The following is a 27,217-nucleotide window of genomic DNA, read 5'->3' as shown; positions in this document are numbered from 1 at the left end:
AAAAATAAAAAAGATTGATTAGTGAAATGAAAGAATGATTTAATATAAAATGAGACTGATTATTAATTGTCTCCCATTGGCCTGATTAGCTTTGCCCTCAAAACCTTTCTTATTTAGTGGTACAGTATTGCATTATTTGTACATAATACACTTTGCATAAACGTTTGCAATTAGTTTTTTAAAAGGTAACGTTACAGTATCAAGGCCTCTATGCTTTTCTTTTTTTGATATTTCTTTGTTTTGATTTGATTTTTTTTTTTTTTGCTTTTTGATCCCATTTTCCATCTAATTTTTATTAAATTAGTAAAATACAATCCAGAAGAATAAGTTACCAGTCAAATGAAATCAGCATCAACATTTCAGCTTTGCAAGACACAGAACTCTGCTGTTGCATTAAGGATTATGCAGACTTTTTGAGAAGACTTGGAGGTGGCGTTAATGTATTTCATAAGAACGATGTAATGAAATTAATGTTTAAAATATAAAGTTTTGAAAATGGAAATATTAAACGATTTAAATGACTCATTTATACTTTCAAATGAAACTGAAACCGACAGTAGGTGGCAGCATGTCACTGCCTTATCAATGAATCACAAAGCAAATGACTCTCTTTATGAATGGGTGATGGGTAAATCGTTGACTCGCTAGATTTGTTCTAAAATGCAGATTCATTCATAAACGTTGTTCAGAAACAGCTGTGTGTTTGTTTGGAGATACACCGCGATCAGCTGTGACTTTGTTTGAATTTGTTTTTAAGAAATAGAGCAAATTAAGTGTTCCTGAAATTTAAGTCCATATGTTCAGGGGCGCCTGCAGGATTTCTTCCGAGGGAGTCATCTCTACACTGTTTGTTATGATGAATGACAATACTGCAGCCTGCTTTCACGATCTGAGGTGAACCAATAAACATTTACTGCCTTCATTCCATCCCCATACTCCGTCTGTTTAATCTTATTTACTATCCTAATTGCATTATTATTATTATTATTATTATTATTATTATTATTATTATTATTATTCAGATTTGCCTTTGTTGTTGATGCTAATACAAAATATCAGGGGGGACTCCCATAAGTCTATTTTTAGTGGGGGTCAGCTCTGCAGTTCTGCTTAATTCAGCTATGATTATCATTTCAGTTTATGTTTATAAATAAATATATATATATATATATATATATATATATATATATATATATATATATATATATATATATATATATATATATATATATATATATATATATAAGAAAAATGATATTTAATTTAGAATTACATATGCTCTACTTTTGTTTCAGAAGCTGCATCGGAATCGTAATATATTTACAGACTAAAACAGTTTGGTTATCAGCATTCTTCAAAATATCTTCCTCAAACGCAATACAGGCATAAGGTTTGAAACAACATTAGGTTGAGTAAATGTAAATGTAAATAAACAGATTTTCTATTTTTGTGAAACTATCGCCAACTATTTATTAAATTGAAATGATAGCCTACTCAAAATATAATATAATAATACAATAATAATATTACTTTCTTATTAATTTAACTGTTGAATAAAATCTAGCCATCTTCGCGCTCTTGCAAACTGGATGCTCTGACTTGCCGTAGAGTCCTTGTAGCCATGAGAGGTGTGTCCATGTAGATGAGTAAATAAATCTGCATCTTAAGTGGCGTGTCGCGTTAACTTAACGTCTGTCGGCGTGTGGCGTTATTTTAACGCGTGGTGGCGTCTGGCGTTAACTTGACGCGTAACGGCGCTTATTTAACGCCTGGCGGCGTTATGAAAATGGCGTTTTAAAATTAATACGGCGTTGAAAAGCACGCGTATTCTGACCCATTTGGCTTTCCATAAGCAGCTCATAGATGGAATCATGCATCTCAAACAATATGTTTGAGAGTCATCTTCTTTTTCTAGTCTGTTAAACGCATTGGCCATTTTGCAACGAGCCTTCAGCGCGTACTGAGTGAGCGAGCGCCTGACTGAGTCATAACATAACATAAACATAAGTTGGTGTTTTTTTCTTCTTCGGGAGTGTCAGGGGCGTTGCCTGTTACGTCGTTTGGGTTATTGGGCTACCTTGTTGAACGCATATCATTATATTTCTCTTTTTTTTTTTCCAAATATAATTAATTAGTCCAACGAACCGTTCGGTATGCATAATGCGTACCGCGTACCGAACCGAAAGCGTCGTACCGAACGGTTCAATACGAATACGCGTATCGTTACACCCCTAATATATATATATATTAAGATTGGAAGTACAATACAAGTGCACATCCAATACAATTAAACACAATTCTTTTTCACAAGTGGTTTGGAAAATGGATAGATGGAACCCTTTAAACTATGTTGCACACACTAATGCATACCCATAATCATGTGTAATGACGCTAAGACGTTATTGTATTTAAGGAACATATTTAATAGAGTAGCAGTAGTTAGTTACATGAATTTAAAAAAATATAACATAATTTCATGAATATTTACCTATTTACACTACCAAATTTGTTCCCTTCCTCCACTTGTCTTCCTTTTTTCCCAGAGACATTTGTCACCACGCAGCCATCTGTCTGTCTTCCCACCCCCCAAACCCTGACTCTCTGTCTGTGCTTTAAACTATCTACTGATCAAGCAGCATCACCTTTGCACTGGAACTGGAACTCTCTCTCTCACACACACACACACACACACACACACAGAGAGAGAGACACATAGATTCACTCATCAAAAAAAAAAAAAAAACACATATTCACATCAGGGAGTTTAGCGAAAATTATAATTTTTATATCTCCTTTTAACAAGTGCTACAAATACTGAATGTGAACATTTCTGAACATTGCAAATTGCCAGAAAAAAATAGTATGAAAATACTGTACAATTTGCATCTCTACACCAGTGTATACAGGCTTCAACACAATCACACACTCTTACAGCAGCACGAGCAGGTTCATCCTCAGTGCAGCATCATTGTGGTCAGTTTGAATGTTTTTCGGAAAAAACTGACACCCTGTTTGCTTGAATAGTTCTGCGTGTGCGTGTTTTGAGCGTGTCAAAGTTGACGAACAGATGTCAGCGAACATGAATTCACACATACATACACACAAAGTCACATCATTCCAGCGATCCATCCATGAATACAGTAGAGTACACCAAACTATGAGTGTTATTTACAAACATAGAGCAATATTTTCTCCAAAGTCCATCAGTTCACCACATCAGAACGGACCAGCCGTCAATAGATTCCCACCTTTTTGACCCCTCAACCCAAAGTTTGTTTTCTTCATGTTTTCTGTTCTTCTCATTTCTTTCCCTCACACTTTGGTGGCCAGCGACTGCACCTCCGACTTTTGAGTCTGGGCACTTAGGGTTGAAGACATGGAGCTCATGTGCCCATGCATGGCCTTCTTCAGGTTCAGCAGACACAGGCACTGCGAGCGGAAGCGCAGGTCAAAGAAGGCATAGAGGAACGGGTTGAGGCAGCTGTTGACGTACGCTAGGCACGTGGCGTACGGATGAGCCAGAAGCAGAAAGTTTAAGAAGCCGCACGAGGTGGGCGCCAGGTCTAGATATGACAGCGCATCCATGCTCTTCAGCACATGGAAAGGCGTCCAGCAGAATGCAAAAACCACCACCAAGGTAGTGATGATCTTCAGCAGACGACGCTTCTTCTGGTCTTCCTTGCGCAGGTGGCTGAAATGCCGGGTGACGGTGCAGCCGATGAAACAGTAGCAGACCGTCATGGCCAAAAAAGGCAGGAGAAAACCAAGAGCGGAGGACGAAAGGCTCAGACCCGCAATCCAAAGGGATTCGTGATGCTGATTGAGAGTCACCAGACTGAAGTCCATCGCGCAGGTGGTGCGGTTGTTCCCCGCGTCATTCACCGTAGTGCGGAACAGGAGAGTTGGCACGGCCAGCAGGCACGAGAGGAACCAGATGGCACCCAGCGACGCCAGCATGGTGGCCCGGGACCGGAGCCGCCCGCTGGACAGAGAGTGGACGATGGCGAGGTAGCGGTCAAAACTCAGGCAGGTCAGGCAGAAGACGCTTGCATACATGTTGACGAGCACAACATAGCTGCTGATCTTGCAGAGAGCCACGCCGAACGGCCAGTGGTAACCCAGCGCGGTGTACACAGCCCACAGCGGCAGCGTGATGACGAACGTCAGGTCCGCGAGCGCCAGGTTGCCGATGTAAACGTCTGCCGCGCGCCGCTTGGATTTCGCGCGCCAGACAGTGAAGATAACCACGCCGTTCCCGGAGAGCCCGAGGATGAAAATGAGCATGTACAGCACGGGAATGAGAGAATAAGACGGCTCCCACTCCGAGTAGTCGCACACAGTCTCGTTATCGTCATAGTAGTCGTACGAGTCAGCGTATTCCTGCGTTGGCTCCATTTGGTGAGGGGCGCTTTAGTTTGAGTCTGTCAGTTTTCTTGTGCAGTTTTATCCGAATGTCTGGTCTTTTATACACTTTGATATAGTTCAGTATAGTTCAGGCAGTGTTTGGATTCTTCTGTCTGAAACAAGAGCCTGATGTAAGTCTCCCTCACTGGAAGCTGAAGCGCGTCTGTGTGACGGAGAGACGCGCCCTGTCTTTTTAAACTCCAGACTTCTCACCCCTCCCTTTGGACCCATTTATCGGACCCCCATCCCCTCCACACTCACACACACACACACACACACACACACCAACCCCCAGGCCACGCAGTAGGCAGGAGCGAGTGTGTGTCCACAAAGTTAACAAAGTTAACTTTTGTTTTTCTTCTTAATGAAAAAGAAAAGCCCCGCTCGTCTTTCAACTTAGATTTAGCTTAACTTGTTTGACAAAAAAAAAAAAAAAGAAAAAAAAAAGTTTTTGCGTCACGTCTCTTTAAATAAAAATAAGAAACAAAGTCGCAGAATTTAAATGCATTTGTAAACATTTGAGTAAACATTTGTTCAATAATCTCATTCACCAGACGTATACATATTGGCCAGATAAATAATAATAATAATAACAATAAAATAGGCTACATTTATTTTTAAGCAGCTTTTTCCCCCTGTCAGTCTGCTAAAATTAGCCTATGAGCTTATTTAATCGCTTCCTGAAAGTTTTAGGTAAAACTTCTTTGCAATTTTTCGAAACATTTGAATTGAATTACTAATGAAGAATACATTTAAGATGACTCAATAAGTCGTTTGTGACAGAAGTTAAATTCATGGAAATAGATATGCTATAGTAATGAAAAGATTTGTTACAGTAAAGCAGTCCTAAAACTTTTGAGAAAAATCCTCCTTTAAAAAAATGCGTGTAAAAATAAATGAACAGCACTGGCAATGTGTGTATTCTTGATTAATAAATTAGCCTACTGTTTTTCTTTATTTTATTTGTTTATTAATGAGGTTACATTCCAAGTCTATGTTTTTATTAATTTACTGCCTACAAATTGGTAGCTTTGACTGTATGGCACTAAATTAAACCTAGCTAAACAAAACATGCATGCCCGAACAGGTTTCAGACAGGTTCCCGGTGAAACCAGAGCCTGGGACCAAATGATAATGTAAAAGAGGGATTGCTCTGTGATTTCCTCTCAGTCAAACATCACATGAAGGTGACATTCAGTCACTTCAAACACAACACATCACTGCAGCCTCTCCAACACGAAGAAGAGATTCACGCGCATTTAAACCCTAACAAATAAACAAAACAAACCTTTATAAATACTGACCTTATTAAAAGTATTGATTCATTGTATAAGGCTTAATATAAAATTAATGAACATAGTCGGTGTAACGTAATTAATTAATTTATTTATTTAGATGTATTTAATTTTATTGTAGCTAATATGGCGAACTACTGAGAAACTGACTGATTTATGCGTAATAACAAACAAACACAAAAAATATCTTAACTTCGTTCCCCTTTTAAACGTAAAATCCAACTAGTTCAGTGAGTCTAATAAAAACACATTGCTCGGTACATTATAAAGCGCTCGGAGAGTCTTTAGTGCTTAGATCACATGTCAGCAAAGGATTTGGATATGTGTGAATTTAATTCTCTCTTTCTTTCATTTATTTGCATGATAAAAGCGTACACAAACTCGCAAAAGAAACAAAAAAACAAAAGGAAACGACGCATTTGACATTAACGAGTTTCTTAAGGACGCGTAGTTCACGCGTTACACCCAGTTTGCAGCACCTGGAAAAAAGGCAGTTGACGCGAAAAGCTAAGGCTGAATTGAGAGCAATTCACATTCAAAACAAACAGGAAAACTATAGGCTACACCCAAGATATTTTTCCTTATACATTTGAGATGATCTACCGACGATTATCTTTAAAGAAGTTCTCTTGAGATCTTTGTTAAATCAGTTGTTTCGTATATCTGCATATAACCATTTACACAAACACATCTCGTTACACGCTGCAGTCCTTAAATGAACGTGCACTCACATTTAGGGGGATCAGTGTGTAAATCCATTAATCAAAACCTGTGTCACACTCCACAACACTGATGAGATCATCTGCAGATCTTCTCAGTCACTTTATGAGCCAGTATCTTCTGCTCAAGCTTACAGGATTAAAACTAGTATATATAACAATTTACTGACAGTGTGAAGTAAATGACTAACACTGAGGACTAATGTAAAGGCAGGCAGGTAATGCATTTTTCTGACCAATTTATTTAAATGCATCAGACAAATAAAATGTGTGAATAGTGCCATTATGGCATGCATTTGAATAAATGGATGTTCACCTTTCATTCTTAGGATTCTGTCTGCACATGCCCAAGAGAATAAAATCTTGTGGCATCAGTTTTGGCATCACAGCTTTTTAAATTCAGCACTCAGCACTTAAATGATACTATCCAAACACTTTCAGGTGGTCTTGGTTATTATAAACAAAACTTGTTGATACATATCAAACAGGTTAATTTTTTGGCATTGATGGTTCCAGGAACAAACTTTAACATTTATGGAAACTTTCCACCAGACAAAATGTTCTTTATAGCGGAACAATTTTAGATTATTTCTTTATTTATTTCAGTTCTTAAGAGCCGTTTAGTAAAATGTATTTTCTATGGCATCACTGCGAAAACATTTATTTTAAAAATGTATATAGCCTCCTAAGAATTATGATCATACGTTAGTAAATCAGATTCCTCTGGGGATGTGTCTTGAATACTCCTCAAAACACTCCTGTTAAATGATGCATCACTGAAAAATGACTTTAAAGACTGTAAGTTATGATTCATATTTTGACATTATTACTCACGTCAGTCATATTTGTTGAAATATTACTTATAGCAATAAATGATGCATCTGGGTTGCTCTCCGTGCCCCCATAATCGTTTGTCCTGCCCCAGTGTGCCCCTCACCCCTTCCTCTGCATGTTTTTTTTTGTTGGACCTCAATGCTTCATATCGGGAGAAACTAAAACACTCCACACACTCCCACAGCAGACAGCCTGACAAAAACAACAGACAGTTTCCTGCTCAAATCAAGCTGGCAGGCCCTCAGATGAGACTGCGCCCTCTACTGGATTTAGTGTGAACAGACAACACACACACATATGCAGAGGCTGGTAGGCTGCTATCTGATTGACTGTGGAGAGATGTGGCTGCCTGCTGCTCTAATAGATCCTTAACATAAATAAATAAATCCACACATTTAAAAAATAAAAGAAATGCTGATAAGAAGCAGATGGTCAGATTAGCCAAACGATTTTCAAACACTCAACATACACGCTAATTGCCAGATTAGGAAGATGAATTTGAGATCTTCACCAAAAAGCCCTTTGTTGTAACAAATCAAACTTTTTTTTAGAGAAAGCTTTGTTTGAGTGTAATTTGATCATGGACATTTTATCACACTGATAATACTGTACTCGTTCATGATTTGGTGAAGCCAAACAAGAGAGGGGGGTAAATGTGGGGTTAGAGGTCAAAGGTTAATGACGAGGTTGAATTTGATATAAAAGTGAAGCTTATGAGCGTATATGATTCTGCTCTTTTAAAAGCCTGGATATTTAAGTGTGTCATGTATATACTATAGAAGCCTGTTTTCGCCACAGGATAAAGAAAAAATTATAATTAAAAAAATAAGCTAATTGGGACTTTTTATTTTACAATTCAGATTTTTATTCTGGCAATTCTGACCTTTTTTATACCTTTAAATATCTCAATTTAGACTTTATATTCCACTACTCTTACTTTTTTTTCCTCAGATATTCTACTTTATAATTCTGACTTTATGTCTTCACAATTAACTTTTTCATTAAATATTTTGCAAGAATGAAAACCAGAATTGTGAGATATAAAAGGTTGCAATAACCTTTTATTATCCCGTGCTGGAAACAAGCTTCCATAAGATACAGTTTAAATGTTTGGGTCTGAATTGTTTTTATGTTTTTGAGTTTTAATATGTTTACCAAGACTGAATTATTGTTTTTGTTAAAAAATACAGTAAAAAAATGTTATATTTTGAAATTTTATTGCAGTTTAAAATAATCTAAAATAATATTTTCTGTTTTACTAAAAAACTGATGCAAAGCATCATTACTCATCATAATTACATTATTATGATGATTTGGTGCTTAAGGAATACTTCTTTAGTAACTGTTGAGAACAGTTAAAAACAAATATATTTAGAATTTCTGCTAGAACATTAATGTATATATATATATATATATATATATATATATATATATATATATATATATATATATATATATATATATATATATATATATATATATATATATATATATATATATATATATATATATATATATATATTATTGTTCTAGCAAAAGTCATGAACATTTTTGTGATTCCTTTATTTTTCTATCATATGTGAAGAGTTAAGACCGCACAAGAAATTGCAACTTTGCCTGTGAGTGAGTGAGTGTATGTGTGAGACCTCATAGCAGCTGTGTTGTTTTTTGCATTGTCCAGCTGACAGGACTGCTGCTAAATAGCAGGTTAGAGTGGTCCCCCATTCCACAAATTGCAATGTTTCATTTAAACACACACACACACACACACACACACACACACACACACACACACACACACACACACACACACACACACACACACACCCTTCCCCTAACCCTATAGCACTAAACCTACCCCTATCACAACACAACTCTGCATTTATAGATTTTCAAAAAACTTAATTCTGTATGATTTATAAGCTTGTTTCCTCAATATCCTCAAAGTTTTCCCTATAATGTAGGTAATACCTGAACCACACACACACACACACTTACTTTCAAATACAGTTCAAGTGGTCTGAAGCCTGCAGAAGTGAAGCTACAAAGAGGGGTGTAAGCTGTAATTTGGGGATTGTTTGAAGTATACAGCTGTCAGGGTCCTAACACGTCAGATCTGATCTCACAGCTTGATTTGTGGAACTTCAAACCCCACAAATCACATGAGGTGTGTGTGTGTTTCTGTGCTTTTGTGTGCCACCAGATGTGCTTCAGGCAATGAAGAGGAAGGTGAGCGAGTTTCAAGAGGCTGTCCCCTATATATAATGGATAATATGTTGTGTATTGGTTGTTTGGATCTCTCTCTTGTAAAGGCAATGCCCCAAGTGTTCATATGAGTATGCTAAACACCAAGAAATCTCCTCAGACGATATCACACCCATGTGCCTCTCAACACCTCACTTCTGTCCTCACACACACACACACACAACTTTCTGTTGATTTAGGCCTGTGAACTAATTCATTGTGATTTAAAAGGCAATCATGTGTGTTTGTTTGTCTTTTAGCTTAGCAGGTTAGCATTAACTTCTGATTTGATGTAGATAGTCCTGTGAGCCTTTAGCTCCTTTCCCACTGAGATTCCGGATAATACACAGGTAATGTGTCCCGGTAAATGTTCCCGGATCATTGGATTTTGGTTCATTCATGTTGCCAGTGATTACCCGAAATCTGAGCATGCGTTCACACACAACCCTTAAATGTCCCTGAATCAGGATGTGACGTGTAATGTTCGAGTTGAAAACGCTGGGCACGTTAACTTTCATTTAAACTGATGAACGATCTCAGCTTCAGTGCGGACAATGAGGAACTACCTGATCTCACTTCATTACAGTTTGCACATATGTTTTGGTCGCAAACGTTGATCTGCCTTCAAAACACCCCGTAAAAGAGTCGCACGATAACATGCGTCATCACTAAAACACACCCTTTATGGAATTGGTTCTTGCTTTTGTTCACACAGAGCTCGTTCTGAGACTGAACCCGGCAATGTTACTAGGTCCCCAACCCGGGATCAATCCTGGAATCAATCCCAGGACATGTTTGTGTTCACACAGAGAAGGAAATCTGGCAATGTTCTGACCATTTTCCGTGTCCAACACACAGTGTGAAAGAGACTTTTGAAATACCTCAAACGTGTCTGTTCACCCCCTTGCTTTCCCTATGTGTACTCAGTAATCACATAGTGGAGGATACCGACAACTTGTTCTGTCAATGAATGTGTTTTTTCACCTCTTAAGTAAGTAGCCATTCTGTAGCTCTGGGGCGGTTCAGCCCAGCTCATTATTAAAGGCATGTTTGAATGTGGCGCCTGTGGGCAGCAGCACGACTCTTTGACTCTTTACCCTGAGACTGCCCTGGCTGATGAGTCTGATAACACACGCTCACCTGGACATAGCCAAAAGGACTTTTAAAATGATGTTTCTTATATTGGTTTCTTGCCCTTTAATCTAGGCAATAATGAAAATGCCATATGGGACTCTCCTTATAGGCTATTTTTTAATGATTATTTAGTTACAATCAAGTTATGCACCACACATTTTATTCCATTATACCACAGTGACTCTTTGACCACCATTTTTTTTTTCTGTAAAAAAAAAGAAAAGAAAGAAAAAAGAAAAAAAAAAACAGGGACAAATTTATATTTTTACAAACAAAAATTAGTTCAAATAACCTGACTGAGTTCAGTGTCCAGATAAATATCTCAGTAGTAGGAAATAGGGACACAAGATACAAATGGCACTATTTCCTGAGAATCATCCATAAATCATGTGGCTCATAAATAGCTTCAATGGACGCACATGTTGGTGCTTGAACACATACACAGAGCTGACAGTCCTCAAGTGACTGCACACAGTACAGACAAACCTGTGTGAATGTGGAGCACTGGATCAAATAAGACCATTGTTATGAAGGAAGCTATTGCATCAGGCAATCAATGATTGCAGGTTCCTGTTTCTACTGTATTTGGCATTGTACAGTTATAGCAGGGTGCAGCAGGGTGGTACTGGAAGTTTTATGTGAGAGGCTGGATAGGACACATACAAAATAATACTCAAGTACACACTAGTTGCACAAATTAACTTTCCATTAAAGGGAGATATTTCCCCCCTTATGGTATTTTCTTTTTACCCATGTAAGGACAAATTTTATTAAATGTGTGCATTATCCCATCAAATTCAGTATCAACAGAATCCATCTTTGTACTGCAGAGGTGGCACAGAAGCTGCATCTGGGCTTACATTTAGATGTATTCAAACAGACTGTTTAAAGCAGCTCAGAGGTGGCAACACAAATTAATTCATTCCCAAGCCCCCATCATTTCTGACCCTTTTACACGAACAAATCATACATGTAAAAAATGTAGCTAAATTAAGCATAACCAATAACTGTTATGAAACAGCAATAAACTTGTCATCTGCAAATGTCTATTTGTCTTATATCTCATCTTTTCAAATGAATAATCTATAAACCATCTATACATCATAAACATGTGCTCTCTCTCCCTTACTGTCTCTAAATCTGAATCAGGAACAAAGAGGGTTTGCAAGGTGTTTCCCTACTTGCACCGAGGGCTTAGTGACCTCTGACCCTGCCTATCTCCCTTGTCCTTCATCCCCCGAATGGATAAAGCAGCACGCAAAGCAGGAAGTGCTCTGGGCTCATGATAATGGAAGATGCTGTGTGTGTGTGCTTGTGTGGGGTCTCCTTCAACATAAATAACATTTAAAGTTGTTGTTATAGAGGGTTTTGTTGATAAATTAGGCCTAAATATAGGTCTTTGAAGGGCTGAATAGAAAATAATGTTGTCTTTGGTCCAAACTTACATGTGCACTGCAAGGTTAAAATCACAAACGCCCACATGTATCCCACCGCGCACACACACACACACACACACACACACACACACACACACACACGAACAAGATGTTCTACTGAGATTCATTTGAATCTTCTTTCTTTGGGATTCAAGAGACTAAACATGTATGAATAATATTAGTATAGTAATTTAGAAATTACCCCCTCCCCATGCACATTTAAAGGTATAGTTCAGACCCAAATAAAGATATTATGAAGTATATTTTGTATTTTTGTACAGTATATACAATAGAAGTCAATGTTTGCTCAGTGCTTTATGTTTGAAGCCTGCAAGCGCATTTGTAGAATTATCTTCTTTATGTGGGCTGTGCATCGGCACGGCTCCTCAGCGCGGATGAATCTGATGTTTTGAGGTGTATGTGTGCTGTCAGTCAGCGCACCTGGATATACACTGTACTTCTGAATTACAAATACTACATCTTGGAAGTATGTACAAAATAACATGTTTTACCGGAAAATGTAATCTGAACAAGTAACATGAGTGAACTGAAAAAAAAAGTTTTACAATAAATCGAGCTACCATTGGTGATTAAATCTGCAAAGTCAGCTCATATCATGGATCGTGGAAGCAGAGGGACTGTGAGGGCCGGGGCCCGGGTTACTTTTGAAGTCTGGTAAAAACATTGCATACAAAAATATATAGGCTATGTATGTATGAATGATTAATCATTAAAAGATCACTATCTCTCACAAAATCAAAATCATTTATCCAGAGTCATAGCTTATAATACATAATATATCTGGCATCTAAATAATACTATTAGTACAATTTCTAATATTAAAATGTACAGACTAGGATGTAAAATTTAAAAGCAATTTAAAATGGCCTTGAGGTCTCTCAGACCCCAAACAAATTATGACTGTTAAAGATCTTGAGAACCAGAAACAAACTGGTGCTGCTGTTTTTTACTCTTCGGATGTTGCTAAGCAAGCCATCTCTGAATTAACATGAGGGGCCTTCTTTAATCATTATTTGTATAACCAGCATTTATGTGGAGAGCCCTTGGGCTGTGGATCAGGAAGAGGAGGTGATGGGGGGAAGGAGGGAGAGAGGGAGGAAAAGGGCGGGAAAACATGGGAAGGAAAAACAAGGAGAGAAGGAAAAACAGAGGTAGAAGATAAAGGTGATGAGAGGCAGGAATGGATAATGAGCAGGATTAGAGAAGAATGAAACACATAAATACTCAGACACACACACACACACACGCACACACACAAAATGAGCATCTACACCACTGCACATTTAAAACGTGAGGATAAAGCTTACTGCCTATCTGGTTCCCTCTTTCCCGGGGACCTGAGAGGAATCTGGACCCAAAAAAAAAAATGTTTTCACCCACTAGACGGATGTTTAAAGATAGAACACAGTACAAGAGTAAACGGTGAACTAATTCAGACTAGTTTTCACAAGCAAAAAGACATACTATAATTAGCCATTCATTAGAACGTAAGCAGAAATATACTGTGGCCCTTATTCAAACAGAATAACAAGAACGTTCTCTTGTATTTGTAGACTAGATTTCTGACTCGCCAGACAAGTCTTCCCCAGAGAGAGAGAGGTGCTTCATAACTTCGGACTGTTCCCACCGAAAGTTTCTAAATATGTATGTGTGTGCTATTCATGAGCCCCCGAAGGACTGAGATTGTTTTTACACTCTGTCAAAACCTCTTTTGCCATATGGTTTACAGTCAACCAAATGCGGCTGTTATTGAGCAGCCACTAATTCTGTCCTTGTGTGTATGTGCTTTGTCAGACCCCCATAGTGGCGTCCCGCTGAGAGGCAGAGGTGTCACAGTTTGAGTGACAGGTGGATTTTAAACACTGCGTACTGTTTCACTACATAGACGTGTTTCTATTCCAGAGGTTTTACTGTAGACTTAAACCACACTGAATGTTAAAGACAAACTCTTGCACTCCAAATGGACCAAATGATCTGGACTGAATGGATGAAGAGATAAAAGAAAGAGCAAAAGTAGGCCTATGGGATAAAAATGGGATAAAAATAGTAATTGCGACTTTTTAACTCACAGTTCTGACTTTTATTCTAACAATTCAGCTGGTATATCTCACAATTAAGAAAAATGATTTTTTTTTCTTGCAATTCAGAGAATTATATGATAAAACAGCAACACAGGTTTTTTTTTTTTGGTATTTATTTTTTTTTGGTGGTGGTCCGTCATTGTTTTAGACCCAACTGACATAAATTGTATACATGGAAAAAACTTTTTTTCCTTTTCCACAATAATTTGAGATTTAATCTCAATCCTGTATATAAATGCAATATCATTTATGGCTTGTCTGTCCTATGATAAATGAGCATGTTTTGTTAAAGGCTGCATTGTTGTACTTCTGATGGCCGTCTGTTTTTCTCCCGTAAGAGGCACAATCATCATCCTGTTGTAGAGCACAATAGCTTCTGCTCTTATTGTTGAACAGACACGTGCTACTATTATTGGCAGTATGTCGTCTCTTTGCACGTGTGTGTGTGTCCTGGAGTTCATAGCACTCTGTGGGCAGTCAGTAAAACACAACAAACAGTCTGTAAGAGCCTGCAGACATTGCCAGCCGGTAGCTGTGTTTATGTATATGTGCTCGCGTGCTTGTGTATGTTCACTCTAAACTTCCTTATCTTCATGTCAGTCTTTTAATCAAGCGCTGCAGCCAGAACCAATCAAGAACTGGCACAAATCACTTTTCCACTCTGGTCTTTCCTTTCTCAGAAAATTGCCAGTCTTCTAAAACCCTCTTCTAACCCTCTTTCTCTTTATTGTCTTGCTCTCTCCTTCTTTAGCAGTCGAAGGACACAACATCCTTTGTGAAATTGAAGCACACTTTAGCATACTTTTAAGAAATATTTAACTTTGTGCACAGTTATTTCCAATTAAATGTTTATATGTTAAATGCAGTTATCTGAATGTTACAGTGTTTTTTTGACCCACTTAAATAAGACTTATCATCGTACATCTTTATATTTAATTTCATAATTACGTTTTTGCAAGTATATTTTAAAATATATTTTTAAGAGTTTCAGTGCACTACTTCTTTTTTTATAAGGGATGATAGAGTTCTTTAGCATTTCCGTCTCAACAGCTTGAGTTGTGACTTTATTTTACAAATGCTACTTTATTTCACATAATTGCATAATTTGCTTTTACTCACAGTTGGTACTATGTTAGAAAGTGACTTAATATCCTTTATCCAGATGGTGCCTGATGACCTTCAACATTTAAATGGGGTAGAAAGAAATTCAATATTGAAACTCATCCAAGCATGTTGCAACATTGCAATATTATCGCTGATTTGAATTGCAAAACAGAAGCAGAAAATCGATCCATGATGTCGATTCACCTGTGATTCATACAGCAGGGTTAAAACGGTAACCTTTTCATCACAACATCACGTTTTATATCACGTTTGACTTTATGTGACACTGTTTTGCTTAAAGTGCAAATAAATACTTGCTTTAATATTTCATTATTTAAAGCAATGACATTCATATATTTTAAGAGTGTCTAAATTGGCCAAATACTTCTTGAGGCCACTGACACACTGCAGTTATGGTCTGTAACAGGCTATTATTGGACTCTTTGGCGCTCTAAAACAGGCAGAGGTTACTCTTTTGGAGCACTTTAGACAGACCCTCATGTTTACGTCTGCCTGTTGCTAGTGTGCACTGACAAACTGCTCTTTAACGATGGCACATGGGCTCAAAGCCAGTGTCAAAGCCATGTGTGCCTCTCATAATGCACACAAATAACAAGCAGCCTGGTTGCTGTGGGAAAATATTTGCACTGGCTCCTTTCTTTACACATATCGCAGACCACCAGTCAGTATTAGCATTACAGCTTGGGGTCACTAGAAGCCAGAGTTAACAAACTGAAGAAATGTCACCAGAAATGCTGATTTGAAGTCAGGGAAGCAGAAAGGAAAGGTCTCCATAAACACAAACACAAACACACACACACACACACACACACTAATAGCCGAGCAGCTGACCTCCATCTTCTAAACGCTGGCAGCTGCAGTACACCCATCAACACACACACACAAACACACAGACCTCTGTGAGGCTTTTGGTTTGATTGTAAACAGATTATTTCTTAACTGGGAGTGTGAGGAGTTTCACTAAATAAACTTGAGCACTCTGGGATACATAAATCAAACAAACCTCTTTTAGTGATACTCTTTGGGATCAAATAGTTACATAATTCATACTTTCTAAGTGTGTTTAAGTTTCTGAAATCTTTTGAGATCTGCTTTACAGACATCCCAAGTCTCCCGGAAGTTCCGGGAGTCTCCCGCATATTGAAAGCGGCTCCCTGAGACCCGCAAATTAGTTAAAATCTCCCGGAATCTAGACCGAACAAGCAAAAGCGCGCATGCGAAACAGTGACTGTGTTTCAAACCGTGTCGCGCGCGAACGGCAGAGAGGGAGAGGGAGCGAGAGACCTTGCGTGTGTTTGCTAATGTGCGTGTGTGCGAAGCGCATGTAAGACAGAGAGCATCATGATTGGCCTGTTTCTGAAAATAAACCAATTAATTGTCAGTGTGGGCGGGCTTTTATCTCTTCTCCCGAACAAAATTAATCAGTTATATCTATCTAGAAACAGGAGCACCATGGCAGAGGGAGAGTGCGACAAAAAAAAAAAAAGTATTAGCATTTTAGCAAAAATTAGCAAAAGTATTAGTAGCATTTTACGGCAGACTACACGAAAGTGTACCCGTCTTATCATAGACAGTAAAAGAAAGTGTCTTATAGGTGTCAAACATAATGACAGTCTTGCTCAAGCATTGCCCATGGCGGGTTATATGATTGCAAAAGGCATGTTGAGGTGAGTTGACAAGTTTCATTACATCTGCATATTATTCAGGCTAGTTGCCAAGGCTACATGAAAACAACAAACTCTTTAGACCCGTTTAAAGTTGCAATGGAAAATAAATAAAAGTAGTTTACATAAATACCGGGTCACGTTTGTTTGTTTACGGAACCATCAACAGCGTGTCTCGTGTGCTGCACTAATCACTCCGTCCAAGTAGCCATTCCGCCCAAGTAACGTTAGCTGTGCTCCTACGCCTAGTGAGAATATAGTTCCCAGTATTTATACGATTAAAAATGGGCATTGTCTCATATAGCCTTGTTATTTGTACACGCTGTGACTATACAGATCACAACAGTTAAATAGGAAAATGTTTGCATTATTTTGTCACTTATTGGGATTACTATGCTAACAGTATCCATTTACATCCAGTCTTTGTGCTAAGTTAGGCTAGCGGTGGGTGCGTCAAATAACACTTACAGAACGCACAGAAATGAAAAAGGTATGTATGGACTTATCTAACTCTGGGGGATACTGCGAATAAGCTAAAGTCCCAAAAAGTCGGAGTGTTCCTTTAAGTCGCTGGGATATATTTTTTAGTCAAAAAAAAAAAAAAACATTGTATGGGTCAGAATTATCGATTTTTCTTTTATGCCAAAAATCAGTAGGATATTAAGTAAAGATCATGTTCCATGAAGACATTTTGTACATTTCCTAACATAAATATATGAAAACTACATTTTTGATTAGTAATATGCATTGCTAAGAATTCATTTGAACAACTTTAAAGGTGATTTTCTCAGTATTTTGATGATTTTGCACCCTCAGATTCCAGATTTTCAAATAGTTGTATCTCTGCCAAATATGGTTTGATCTTAATAAACCATACATCAATGGAAATATTATTTATTCAACTTTCAGATGTATAAATCTCAAAACAATTGATATGTGACTCTTATTTGTATGTGAAAAAGTCTTATTAAACATACTAGCCTATAATGTGTTAATGAAGACATACAGAGGGTTTTCTGTTAGAACTAGGTTTAGATTTAGGGGATTGAAAAAAAAAACCAACATAATTGCAAGGTCCCAAGCATGGTTTCTCACCAAGGGTCTGCAAATAACATCATTTCCCTCGGACCATCCTTCGTGCATTAGTTTCTGCATGGATCTTGTGTTACTCTACTTTATGTCCTGTAATTCAAGAAGGCTAAGTATTTAATGGTCCGTAAAAAAGACTGGTGGTCTCAAAAACTCAAAAGACGAAGGAATAAGGGAAGGAGACTGAATGTGCTAAAAGACTTTACTGATGGATGTAAAAGATTCCCTGTGACAGGTGAGTGAAAGAAGACCTGACTGGAGCTCTTTAAAAAGCTCTCAGAAAACAACAAGAACAGACTTGCTGAAACTCTCAGCCTCTGCTTCTGCTTCACCTTCCTCTTCACCTTGCTCAGAGGTTGCCCTTTCACTGAAAGTTTGTAGAGTTTTTTCCTGCTTATTAGAAATAAAAAAAAAAACAGCAACATATGAGATGATTGTTAACATTCTGTAAAAATACTCAGCTGAAACCAATGCATCAAGCGTAGTCCACTGGTGATCAATTTTTTTTCACAAAAAAGGGTTCAAAACTGAAATATCTTGCAGAGTCTGTACAGGTCTGAGCAGTGTGTGACGCTGAGATCTGTTCTGAAACTCTAGATGATATGTGAGATTACTGAAGTCTGGGGGGGGGGGGGGATCTAAGAACAGTAAGAAACTTCAGTAAAAATATCTCCAGTTGCACTCTATTTAATGTCATTGCTGCTTAGGACAAATAATTGATATTTATGTGTTTATTCATTCATTATCAAAGTATGTTCTGATCTTAAGAATATAGAATGCATCATCAAGAGCATCTTCAAAGAGTCACAGATCAGCTCAAGAAGACAGTTTTGCTGAGAACCAAGAACCTTTTCCTTAAAGGAATAGTTAACCAAAGAATGAAAATGAGCCCATCCAAGATAAAGATGAGTTTGTGTTTTCATCTGAACAGATTTGGAGAAATTCAGCCATTACATTCCTTGCTTACCATTGGATCTTCTGCAGTGAATGGGTGCCGTCAGAATGAGAGTCCAAACAACTGATAAAAATATCACAATAAGTAATACACAGTCCATCAATTAACATCTTTTGAAGTTAAAAGCTGTTGTTGTTTGTAAAATATAACACTTAGTTCTTGTCCTCTCAAATCAAAAGCAACAGACATATATGTTTAGAACTAATTTTGCATGTTTCTCTCCTGATTCAGACAAGATGACTTTTCAAAATTATGGAAAAACATACAAACACACAAGACTTTAATTGAAGGACTGGAGTTGTGCGTTTACTTGTGGATTATTCTGATGTTTTTATCAGCTCTTTAGACTCATTTTTCCATCGGTGAGCAAGTGATGTAGGGGGAGACCGGGGATGGTTGTAACACTTTTTTCTTCAACGCCTACAATTACCTTTTTCTTTTGGCTACAAGTCTAAAACTTCTAGGCAAAGTACCCACATGTTTATACTACAAATGGAAACAATTTAAATGTATTCAACTATATCACAGACTTTGTGAGATGATGACAAATACAAGGTGGTCCTTTGTTACAACCTACCCCACTACTGGGGTAGGTTGTAACACATACTGGGGTAAGTTGTAACAGGTAGACAAAATATACAAAAACTAAGGGTACTCCAAGTGATTTGACACAAAAACAGTTTTATTTTAAATGAATGACTGCAACAATAAATATGTGTGAATATGGGGAGTGTATGAGCATATTGTGTGTTTTTGTGCATGTGTGCCTTTGTTTGTGTGCATGTCTGTACGTGCACATTCATGTGTGTGTGTGTGTGTGTGTGTGTGTTCTTGTTTTTGTGTCATATCAGGACACAACTCTGTATAATGACATGGGTATGACACAGGTATTACAAGGAGAGGGTGACTTATGAGGACATAACCCATGTCCCCATTTTTCAAAACACTTATAAATCACACAGAAAGAGTTTTTTTGAGAAAGTAAAAATGCACAAAGTTTCCTGTGAGGCTTAGGGTTAGGTGTAGGGTTGGTGAAGGGCCATAGAATATATAGTTTGCACAGTATAAAAACCAATACACCTATGGGATGTCCCCACTTTTCACAAAATGTGTGTGTGTGTGTTTGTGTGTGTGTGTGAGCAAATTAACAGACGTATGTTTATCCCCACTCCAGAGAATGAACAAATGAAATGCATTCTTTACCAGTCACAAGTTCTAGTAATTCTGTAGAATTGTTAAAATCACAAAAATGTTCTTGGTTGTATGTAAGGGGATGGTTGTAACACTTTCAAAACACGTGTTACAACCTACCCCTTCACTGTCACCCATTGTTTAGCAAGCTGTATTAGCATGGTCCTTTGAAATTGGCAGAAGGTTGATACACCATTCTTTTCTAGAGAAACTACAGTTTGACCTGATATAACTCATACAACATTATCTACAACGGTAGAAGTACTAAACAAAATATTATCTTGTTAATTTTTTTTACTTTCTGACCTCAGAATTAGATTTTCTGCTGTAGCTTAAGGAGAGATAGCAACACAGACTGGAAAACCTCCATGTGGGAATGTAAAGGAAGCCTGATGAAACTGAAATTGTCACATGACTCCTATCTTGCCCCTGATTCATGGAATTGGTAGTGTTACAACTCTCCCCGTGTTACAACCATCCCCGGTCTCCCCTAATGCTACATTTCTCCAAATCTGTTCAGATGAAGAAACCAACTTGTCTATATCCTGGCTGGTATTTTGACTGCACTCAGATCTTCATGATGGATTTATATTAGAACTCAGAAGATAGGCAGATGTGCAAATGATTACAGGATAACACCCCCCCCCCCCCCCCCCCCCCCCCGACTCTGAGATGTTATTTTCCTGCATCTTAAGATGGAAGGTGTTTCCTGTGCTAGTTGCTGATTGGGCATCATACATCTCCCATCTGAAAGAAAGGCTAAAGAGCAGGAGAGAGACAGACAGGGAGGGGGAGTCTGCTGGACAAGGTCAAGCCCTGCAACCACTCCTCTCCCTGACCACAACCCCTTTACGCCTTCATATCATAACCACAGAAACACACACACACACACACACACCCATCACTCTGAAGAACTAGTGCTTTTAGGGCTCATTTGAGACAAGATATTGAACATTAAACAATAAGAGACAGAAATATTTAAACCAACACAATAGTCAATTTTTTATATCTGTCCATTAATTGTTAGCTAAATTTATCAGCCTACTGTAAGAGATCTCACTCTTACTAATAGTATCCTTACTAACACAACTATTGTTCATAAATGAATACTCAAAGCAAACACACACACACACACGTTTGTTTTTTGTGAAAAGTGGGTTCATCCCATAGGCGTAATGGTTTTTATACCGTACAAACTGTATATTCTATCGCCCTTCACCAACCCTACACCTAAACCTAACCCTCACAGGAAACTTTGTGCATTTTTACTTTCTAAAAAAAAAAAAAAAAACTCATTCTGTATGATTGAAAAATGGGGACATGGGTTATGTCCTCATAAGTCACCCTCTCCTTGTAATACCTGTGTCATACCCATGTCATTATACAGAGTTGTGCCCTGATATGTCACAAAAACAAGAGCACACACACACACACACACACACACACACACACAAAATCTTTAATCTAGATTTGAGCCCTGAACATTAGGAATATCATCAAGAAGACTATCCCAGAGTTTAGGAGCCAGATGGGAAAATGATATTTCTCCTTTAGTGGACTTACTGTAGATATAGGTACTTCTAAAAGTCCAGAATTTTGTGACCTTAAAGACTGTGATGGATTTTAGGGCTCAAAAAGCCCTAAAATCATTATACAGAGTTGTGCGGAGTTATACAGAGTTGTGCCCTGATATGTCACAAAAACAAGAGAGCGCACACACACACACACACACACACACACACACACACACACACACACACACACACACACACACACACACACACACACACACACACACACACAAAATCTTTAATCTAGATTTGAGCCCTGAACATTAGGAATATCATCAAGAAGACTATCCCAGAGTTTAGGAGCCAGATGGGAAAATGATCTTCCTCCTTTAGTGGACTTACTGTAGATATAGGTACTTCTAAAAGTCCAGAATTTTGTGACCTTAAAGACTGTGATGGATTTTAGGGCTCAAAAAGATCAGTTAAATATACAGGAGCTAAACCATTTAGTGCCAGGTTAGTAATATTTTGATATCAATATGATACTTAACCAGCAAATATAGAGAGGATAACATTGGAGTAATATGATCATATTTTTTTGTCCTGGTAAGAACTCTTAACTGTAGCTTGTATATTGAAGATGCAGGACGACCAGCTAGTAGTGCCTTACAGTGGTCTAGTCGAGAGGTGAATTCATGAATTAGCTTTCTGCATCAAAAAGAGATAACACATTCTGTAGCTTAGTCTTTGCTATCTTTGATACCACAGCAGTGTAATCCCAAACTTTTGCTGTGTTCCACCATTTCAATGACGACTGCTTCCCCAATCTCCTCGAGTTCAACTTGGGATTCGTAAAGCGGTTGTCTTTAAAAAGATGGGTCAATGGCCAGTTTGTTTGGACCAGCTTACTCCTCCGAATCACAACCTGTATGTGTCGAATGAAAAGTTGTTCTTATTACTTAGAGTCATGATAAAAAATGGCACAATATGTTGGTTTACAAACTACATTGTTTTATCTGTGTTTGGCTCATGAGTATAACCTTATTGTTTGGGTCTTTGCTACCAAGCTGTGTGTCCGGTTAGCTAACATAAGTGTAAAAAAGCTTTTTCCCCTCTGATTCTTTATTTTTAGAACAGAGTGGAGCACTATCTTTATTATAATAGGATATAAAGATTCGCGTAATGGTGATGGAAGTTTCGTTTCGAAAATGCGCTGTATACAGTAGACCAATCACAACAGACTGGGTCTTCTGACCAATCAGAATATAGTAGCCTCACGCAAAGGAGGAGTTGGGAAAGATCAATCTTCAAACAAATCATTTGAGAGTCAATGAGGAATAAAATGTACATGCATATTCTGAGAAAATGAAAGTGTTCTTGGACAATACATGCATGTAAGCCTGTTGCTGGGGACTCATAAAATCTAATTATAAAGCTTTCAAATAGCTTAATAAGGACACTTTAATATCTGCCAACACTTTATTTTTGTGGTAACCCAATAGACATTCTACTAGTTATTTTGTAAGTCTGTCAACCTTTTGGCAAGAAATCATTATTTAATTCTATTTAGGCTACATAAACGGTAGATGTATGAGCTTCCACCATCATTTATTTATTAATTTATTTCCCAAAAGTCCACCCGGCCAGACTTAGCCACACTTGAAGAAGCCCATAAACTCATACACCTTTCCTACACACACACAACAAATGACACAATTTGTCACTTGTACACATTCTTTTCTACCAATTGGTCAGAATGAAATATAGAAGTAGAGTTTAGGGGTCAGTGCTGAAAACAGGACAGAGCCCCACCTCTAGGCTTTGTTGGAACAATAGCAGGATGAGAGAACTAATTGAAGTAACAGCATGAGAGAGTTACAGTGTGTGTGTGTGTGTGTGTGTGTGTGTGTGTGTGTGTGTGTGACCGAGAGAAAGAGAGAGAGTGTGGTCAGAATGAGAGCGGTGATTGATACATTTGTGTACGTGACTCCGTTATGTGTGTCTGATGTTCACACACCACTGTGAAGAATCTTGAAAAGTTGCCTTTTTTGTTTATTTAATCTGTAAAATCATTGCAGAATGTGAAATGATTCAATTATATTGCCTTCTCATCTATTAAAGTTGTTAAAATGCCAATAAAAAAAAATGTAATATGTTGAAGATACATACTTTATCACAATTCTGTCTGTATGTGTAAGCTGTGCCTTTTTTTGCAAGTTGTAAATGACAGTAGATAAGCCTGAGAGTGTGGGAGAGTGTGTCACAGTTAACCCTAATTCTATTAATCACTCTCATGATAAAATACTTTCACTTATTGCAATTTATCACTGCTCTGCTCTCATTTCCTCCCTGTCCTCCCTTGAAAATGCAAACTAGCATCTTATGTTTTCCACTTGGTCTAAAGCTATTTTTCTAGAAGACAAACTGAGGTCAATTGAAGAGAGACGCATCTTCCTAAATGATAACAAGACACTGTTTTTTTCTTCACTGACCCCAATCTCAGAGTGAGAACTGAATCCATTATATGGTTATTTGACAGACATGTTATGACATGTATTCTCCCCCTACTTCTCTTTTTGACAGAGGATAATGAAAGTTTTCAGTTAGACGGAGAGCTGGAGGGCAGATTGGCCTCAACTTTGTCACAGTGTTCAGTTTGGTGTACGGCACAATGCCTGCAGCTTATGGGGTCATCAAAACATCCCAAACACACACACTGGATTTTTTCTGTTTTATTTGACCCCTCACCTCTATGGCAATTTGTAACAGGAGGTCAGAAAATGTGGCCCCAAAGACATGCCCCAACACACCTGCCATCTCTCTGTTGCTCTCCTTCTGAGTGACTTTGTGTGCAGAAATTGCCTGACACAAGTGACTTATTAGACTAAATGGTGACGGTGATGGTGCTGATGATGTGTTAATGTTCTCTCAAGAAATAATGAAAAAGAAACCAAAAAAAAAACACTTATATTCTTAAGGAAAGTGGCCTTATTTTAGGAATATGTTTAGATGCTTTTACTGGAAAACATGATAGAAATGATGATTAGGAAAATGAAAATCAGTGCATAGACAGGCCTCTGCAGTTGCTGTATGACCACACACAGAGCCAGAGTCAAAACTGAACAGGCCTGTCAACACACAACACCATGTGCGTCTGTTTCTCCACACACACATGCACACATTACACGAGCTACCACTGCTTTCACGTCTGCCCCCTGTGCTATGCTTAAGGGACCGATTTAGGTTTGGCACAAGTCCAAAAAGGACACAAAAAATCGTGAGAATGTGTGAGAGAAAGAAGCAGAGTTGTCATGAACGGAAGATAATTGAGATACTTAATTGATATTAAATTGTCACATTTTTGTGTCATTTCCAAATTACGTCCCCTTTTGCCTCAATGTTTCCTGTGCAGATTTATTTATATATAAATCACATTTCACACACATTTAGAGTGATTTACAGAAGTGACATGAATAAGTAGATCAAGTGTTCATAAAATAACTCAAACAAAGTATTGAAATACGAATAATGAAAGGAAAAGAACAAAAATCCATTCACAATGTATAATAATTAGAAAATAAAGTTTAAATAAAAGACATTAACTGGAAGAAAATAACATGCAATGATGTAAAAGATGAAGAGTTTACATAATAAATCAAGTCTATCATAACAGAGACTCACTGTACTTGAATGTTAATAGCTTCCAGTCAAACTCTTATTGCACCATTTGTAAACCATATATTGGGAATGGGAAGAACCCTTGTTGCTCTCTCTCCATTATCGTTCATCCCTTTTTCCCGTGGTCATAACTCAACCCTTGACTTCCTTTAGGAGGAGAACCATTACACTCAAAGTACACACCCTTACACCCCAATACTCTCCTATTACACAGCTCATACACCCTAATTATAGGAAATACACATTCAGAAGCGCACTAACTGCATACTAGTATTACAATTCCACTACAAATGACTCCTGGAAGTATTAAAGTGCCCAGTGGAGCCCTGCAGGCAGGTTCGAGTTGCCTTTAAATTAATATACACTCTGCAAGACATTAAAGACCTTATCAGACCTTAACATTATCAGAAAACCTAAGCAAATGCAAGATTTTGTACATGAAAAGGTGTATACATACATGCTAACAGGGAACACGTGCAATGACTAAACAATGTTTAACATTTATAATATTATATGATTAATTTATGTCTGCTATCAGATATTTTCTCTTTTTTTTTGTCCTTATCCTCCATTTCCTTCTAATCGATGTGTTTTATCTCAGTAGATGACGTGTGGACCTCTCTGATGACATCACAGAAATGGCCCACTGCCACTGCCACGCACACACACACACACACACGCACACAAATGGTTGTGTCAATTATGTTGCCAATTATGTTTTGCCCTCCTCATGGTTTGAGCTGCAGGCTGAAGTGTGTGATGGGATTTTTTTCTTCTGGGCAAAAAAGCCACATAAGGTAAACCTCCAACTGACAGAGATGAAACCCTCCAGTATCACATAACACACAACTGTGTGAGTGTGTATTTGTGTAAGTGTGTGCTTGTGTGTATGCATGTAGTACAATTCATTTAGTTAACCTCTAATGGCACTTTACTGATTGGCATCAAAGACAATTTTTCTGCTGATTGCAATTTGGACATTGTGGTATGTGTCTCAATATGGTCATGTGATTAGACAGTCTGTGTGTGTGATGAAATCTTATGCGCAATTGACCTGAAAGCAGTCAAATATGCACAAACTGGACCCACATGCTCCATCAAGGTTTTCAGTGGCATGTGCCTATAATTAGTGGGAAAATAAAGAGTATCAGGTTTTATAGTCAATCTGATTATAACGGAAGGAAAGAGAGTAAGAGAGGCAGAGCGCACCTGTGGACACAACATGTTTTGCCATAAAATTATGAAACTAGGTGACTGACCGGATCAGCACATCTGCCAAAAAATATTATGAGAATATGGGAAGGATGCTAGTAGGAAACACCTTTTGAACCATTAAACCTTGCTTTGCTCTAAAGTACTCATATGCACATTTGTTTTTATATTATAGTGAAAACTTCCCATTGACTTCTATTTTTTTAATATTCAGCAGCTGTTCTAGATAGTGAACAGCTTCGATGTCTATCGTGACTGATTTGGAACACTCTCCATGAAATATAATTATTTATTGTATGAAATATGTGTGTGCATGTATATATGTGTGTGTACCATCATTCAACCTCTGTTGTATTTAAATGTGCTTTATTTTTTATTTTACTTTAAAATATAGCACTCTGGACTCACACACTCTGGACAGACAATGCAAAGGTATTAACACAAAACACCAATAAGCATAAATATGCATAGAGCAAAAAAAAAAAAAAAAAAAAAAAAAAAAAAAATATATATATATATATATATATATATATGTATATATATATATATATATATATATATATATATACACACACACACACACACACACAAACCCGATTCCAAAAAAGTTGGGTCACAGTACAA

The 27,217-nt window shown here is 37.7% G+C and overlaps 1 protein-coding gene across 1 annotated transcript; it reads right to left on the bottom strand.

Moving 5' to 3' along the window:
* Positions 1-2,402: 2,402 nt before the first annotated feature.
* aplnra (apelin receptor a) lies at positions 2,403-4,619 on the bottom strand. Its single transcript, XM_026244197.1, has one exon. It carries the CDS (start codon positions 4,393-4,395, stop codon positions 3,313-3,315), a length of 1,083 nt encoding a protein of 360 aa, XP_026099982.1. The 5' UTR covers positions 4,396-4,619; the 3' UTR covers positions 2,403-3,312.
* Positions 4,620-27,217: the final 22,598 nt, after the last annotated feature.

Source organism: Carassius auratus, unplaced genomic scaffold (genome assembly GCF_003368295.1).
Source record: "Carassius auratus strain Wakin unplaced genomic scaffold, ASM336829v1 scaf_tig00005214, whole genome shotgun sequence".
NCBI classification, from domain to species: domain Eukaryota; kingdom Metazoa; phylum Chordata; class Actinopteri; order Cypriniformes; family Cyprinidae; genus Carassius; species Carassius auratus.
The sequence above is the reverse complement of the archived record's forward strand: the minus strand, read 5'-3'. Positions and strand labels throughout refer to the sequence as shown.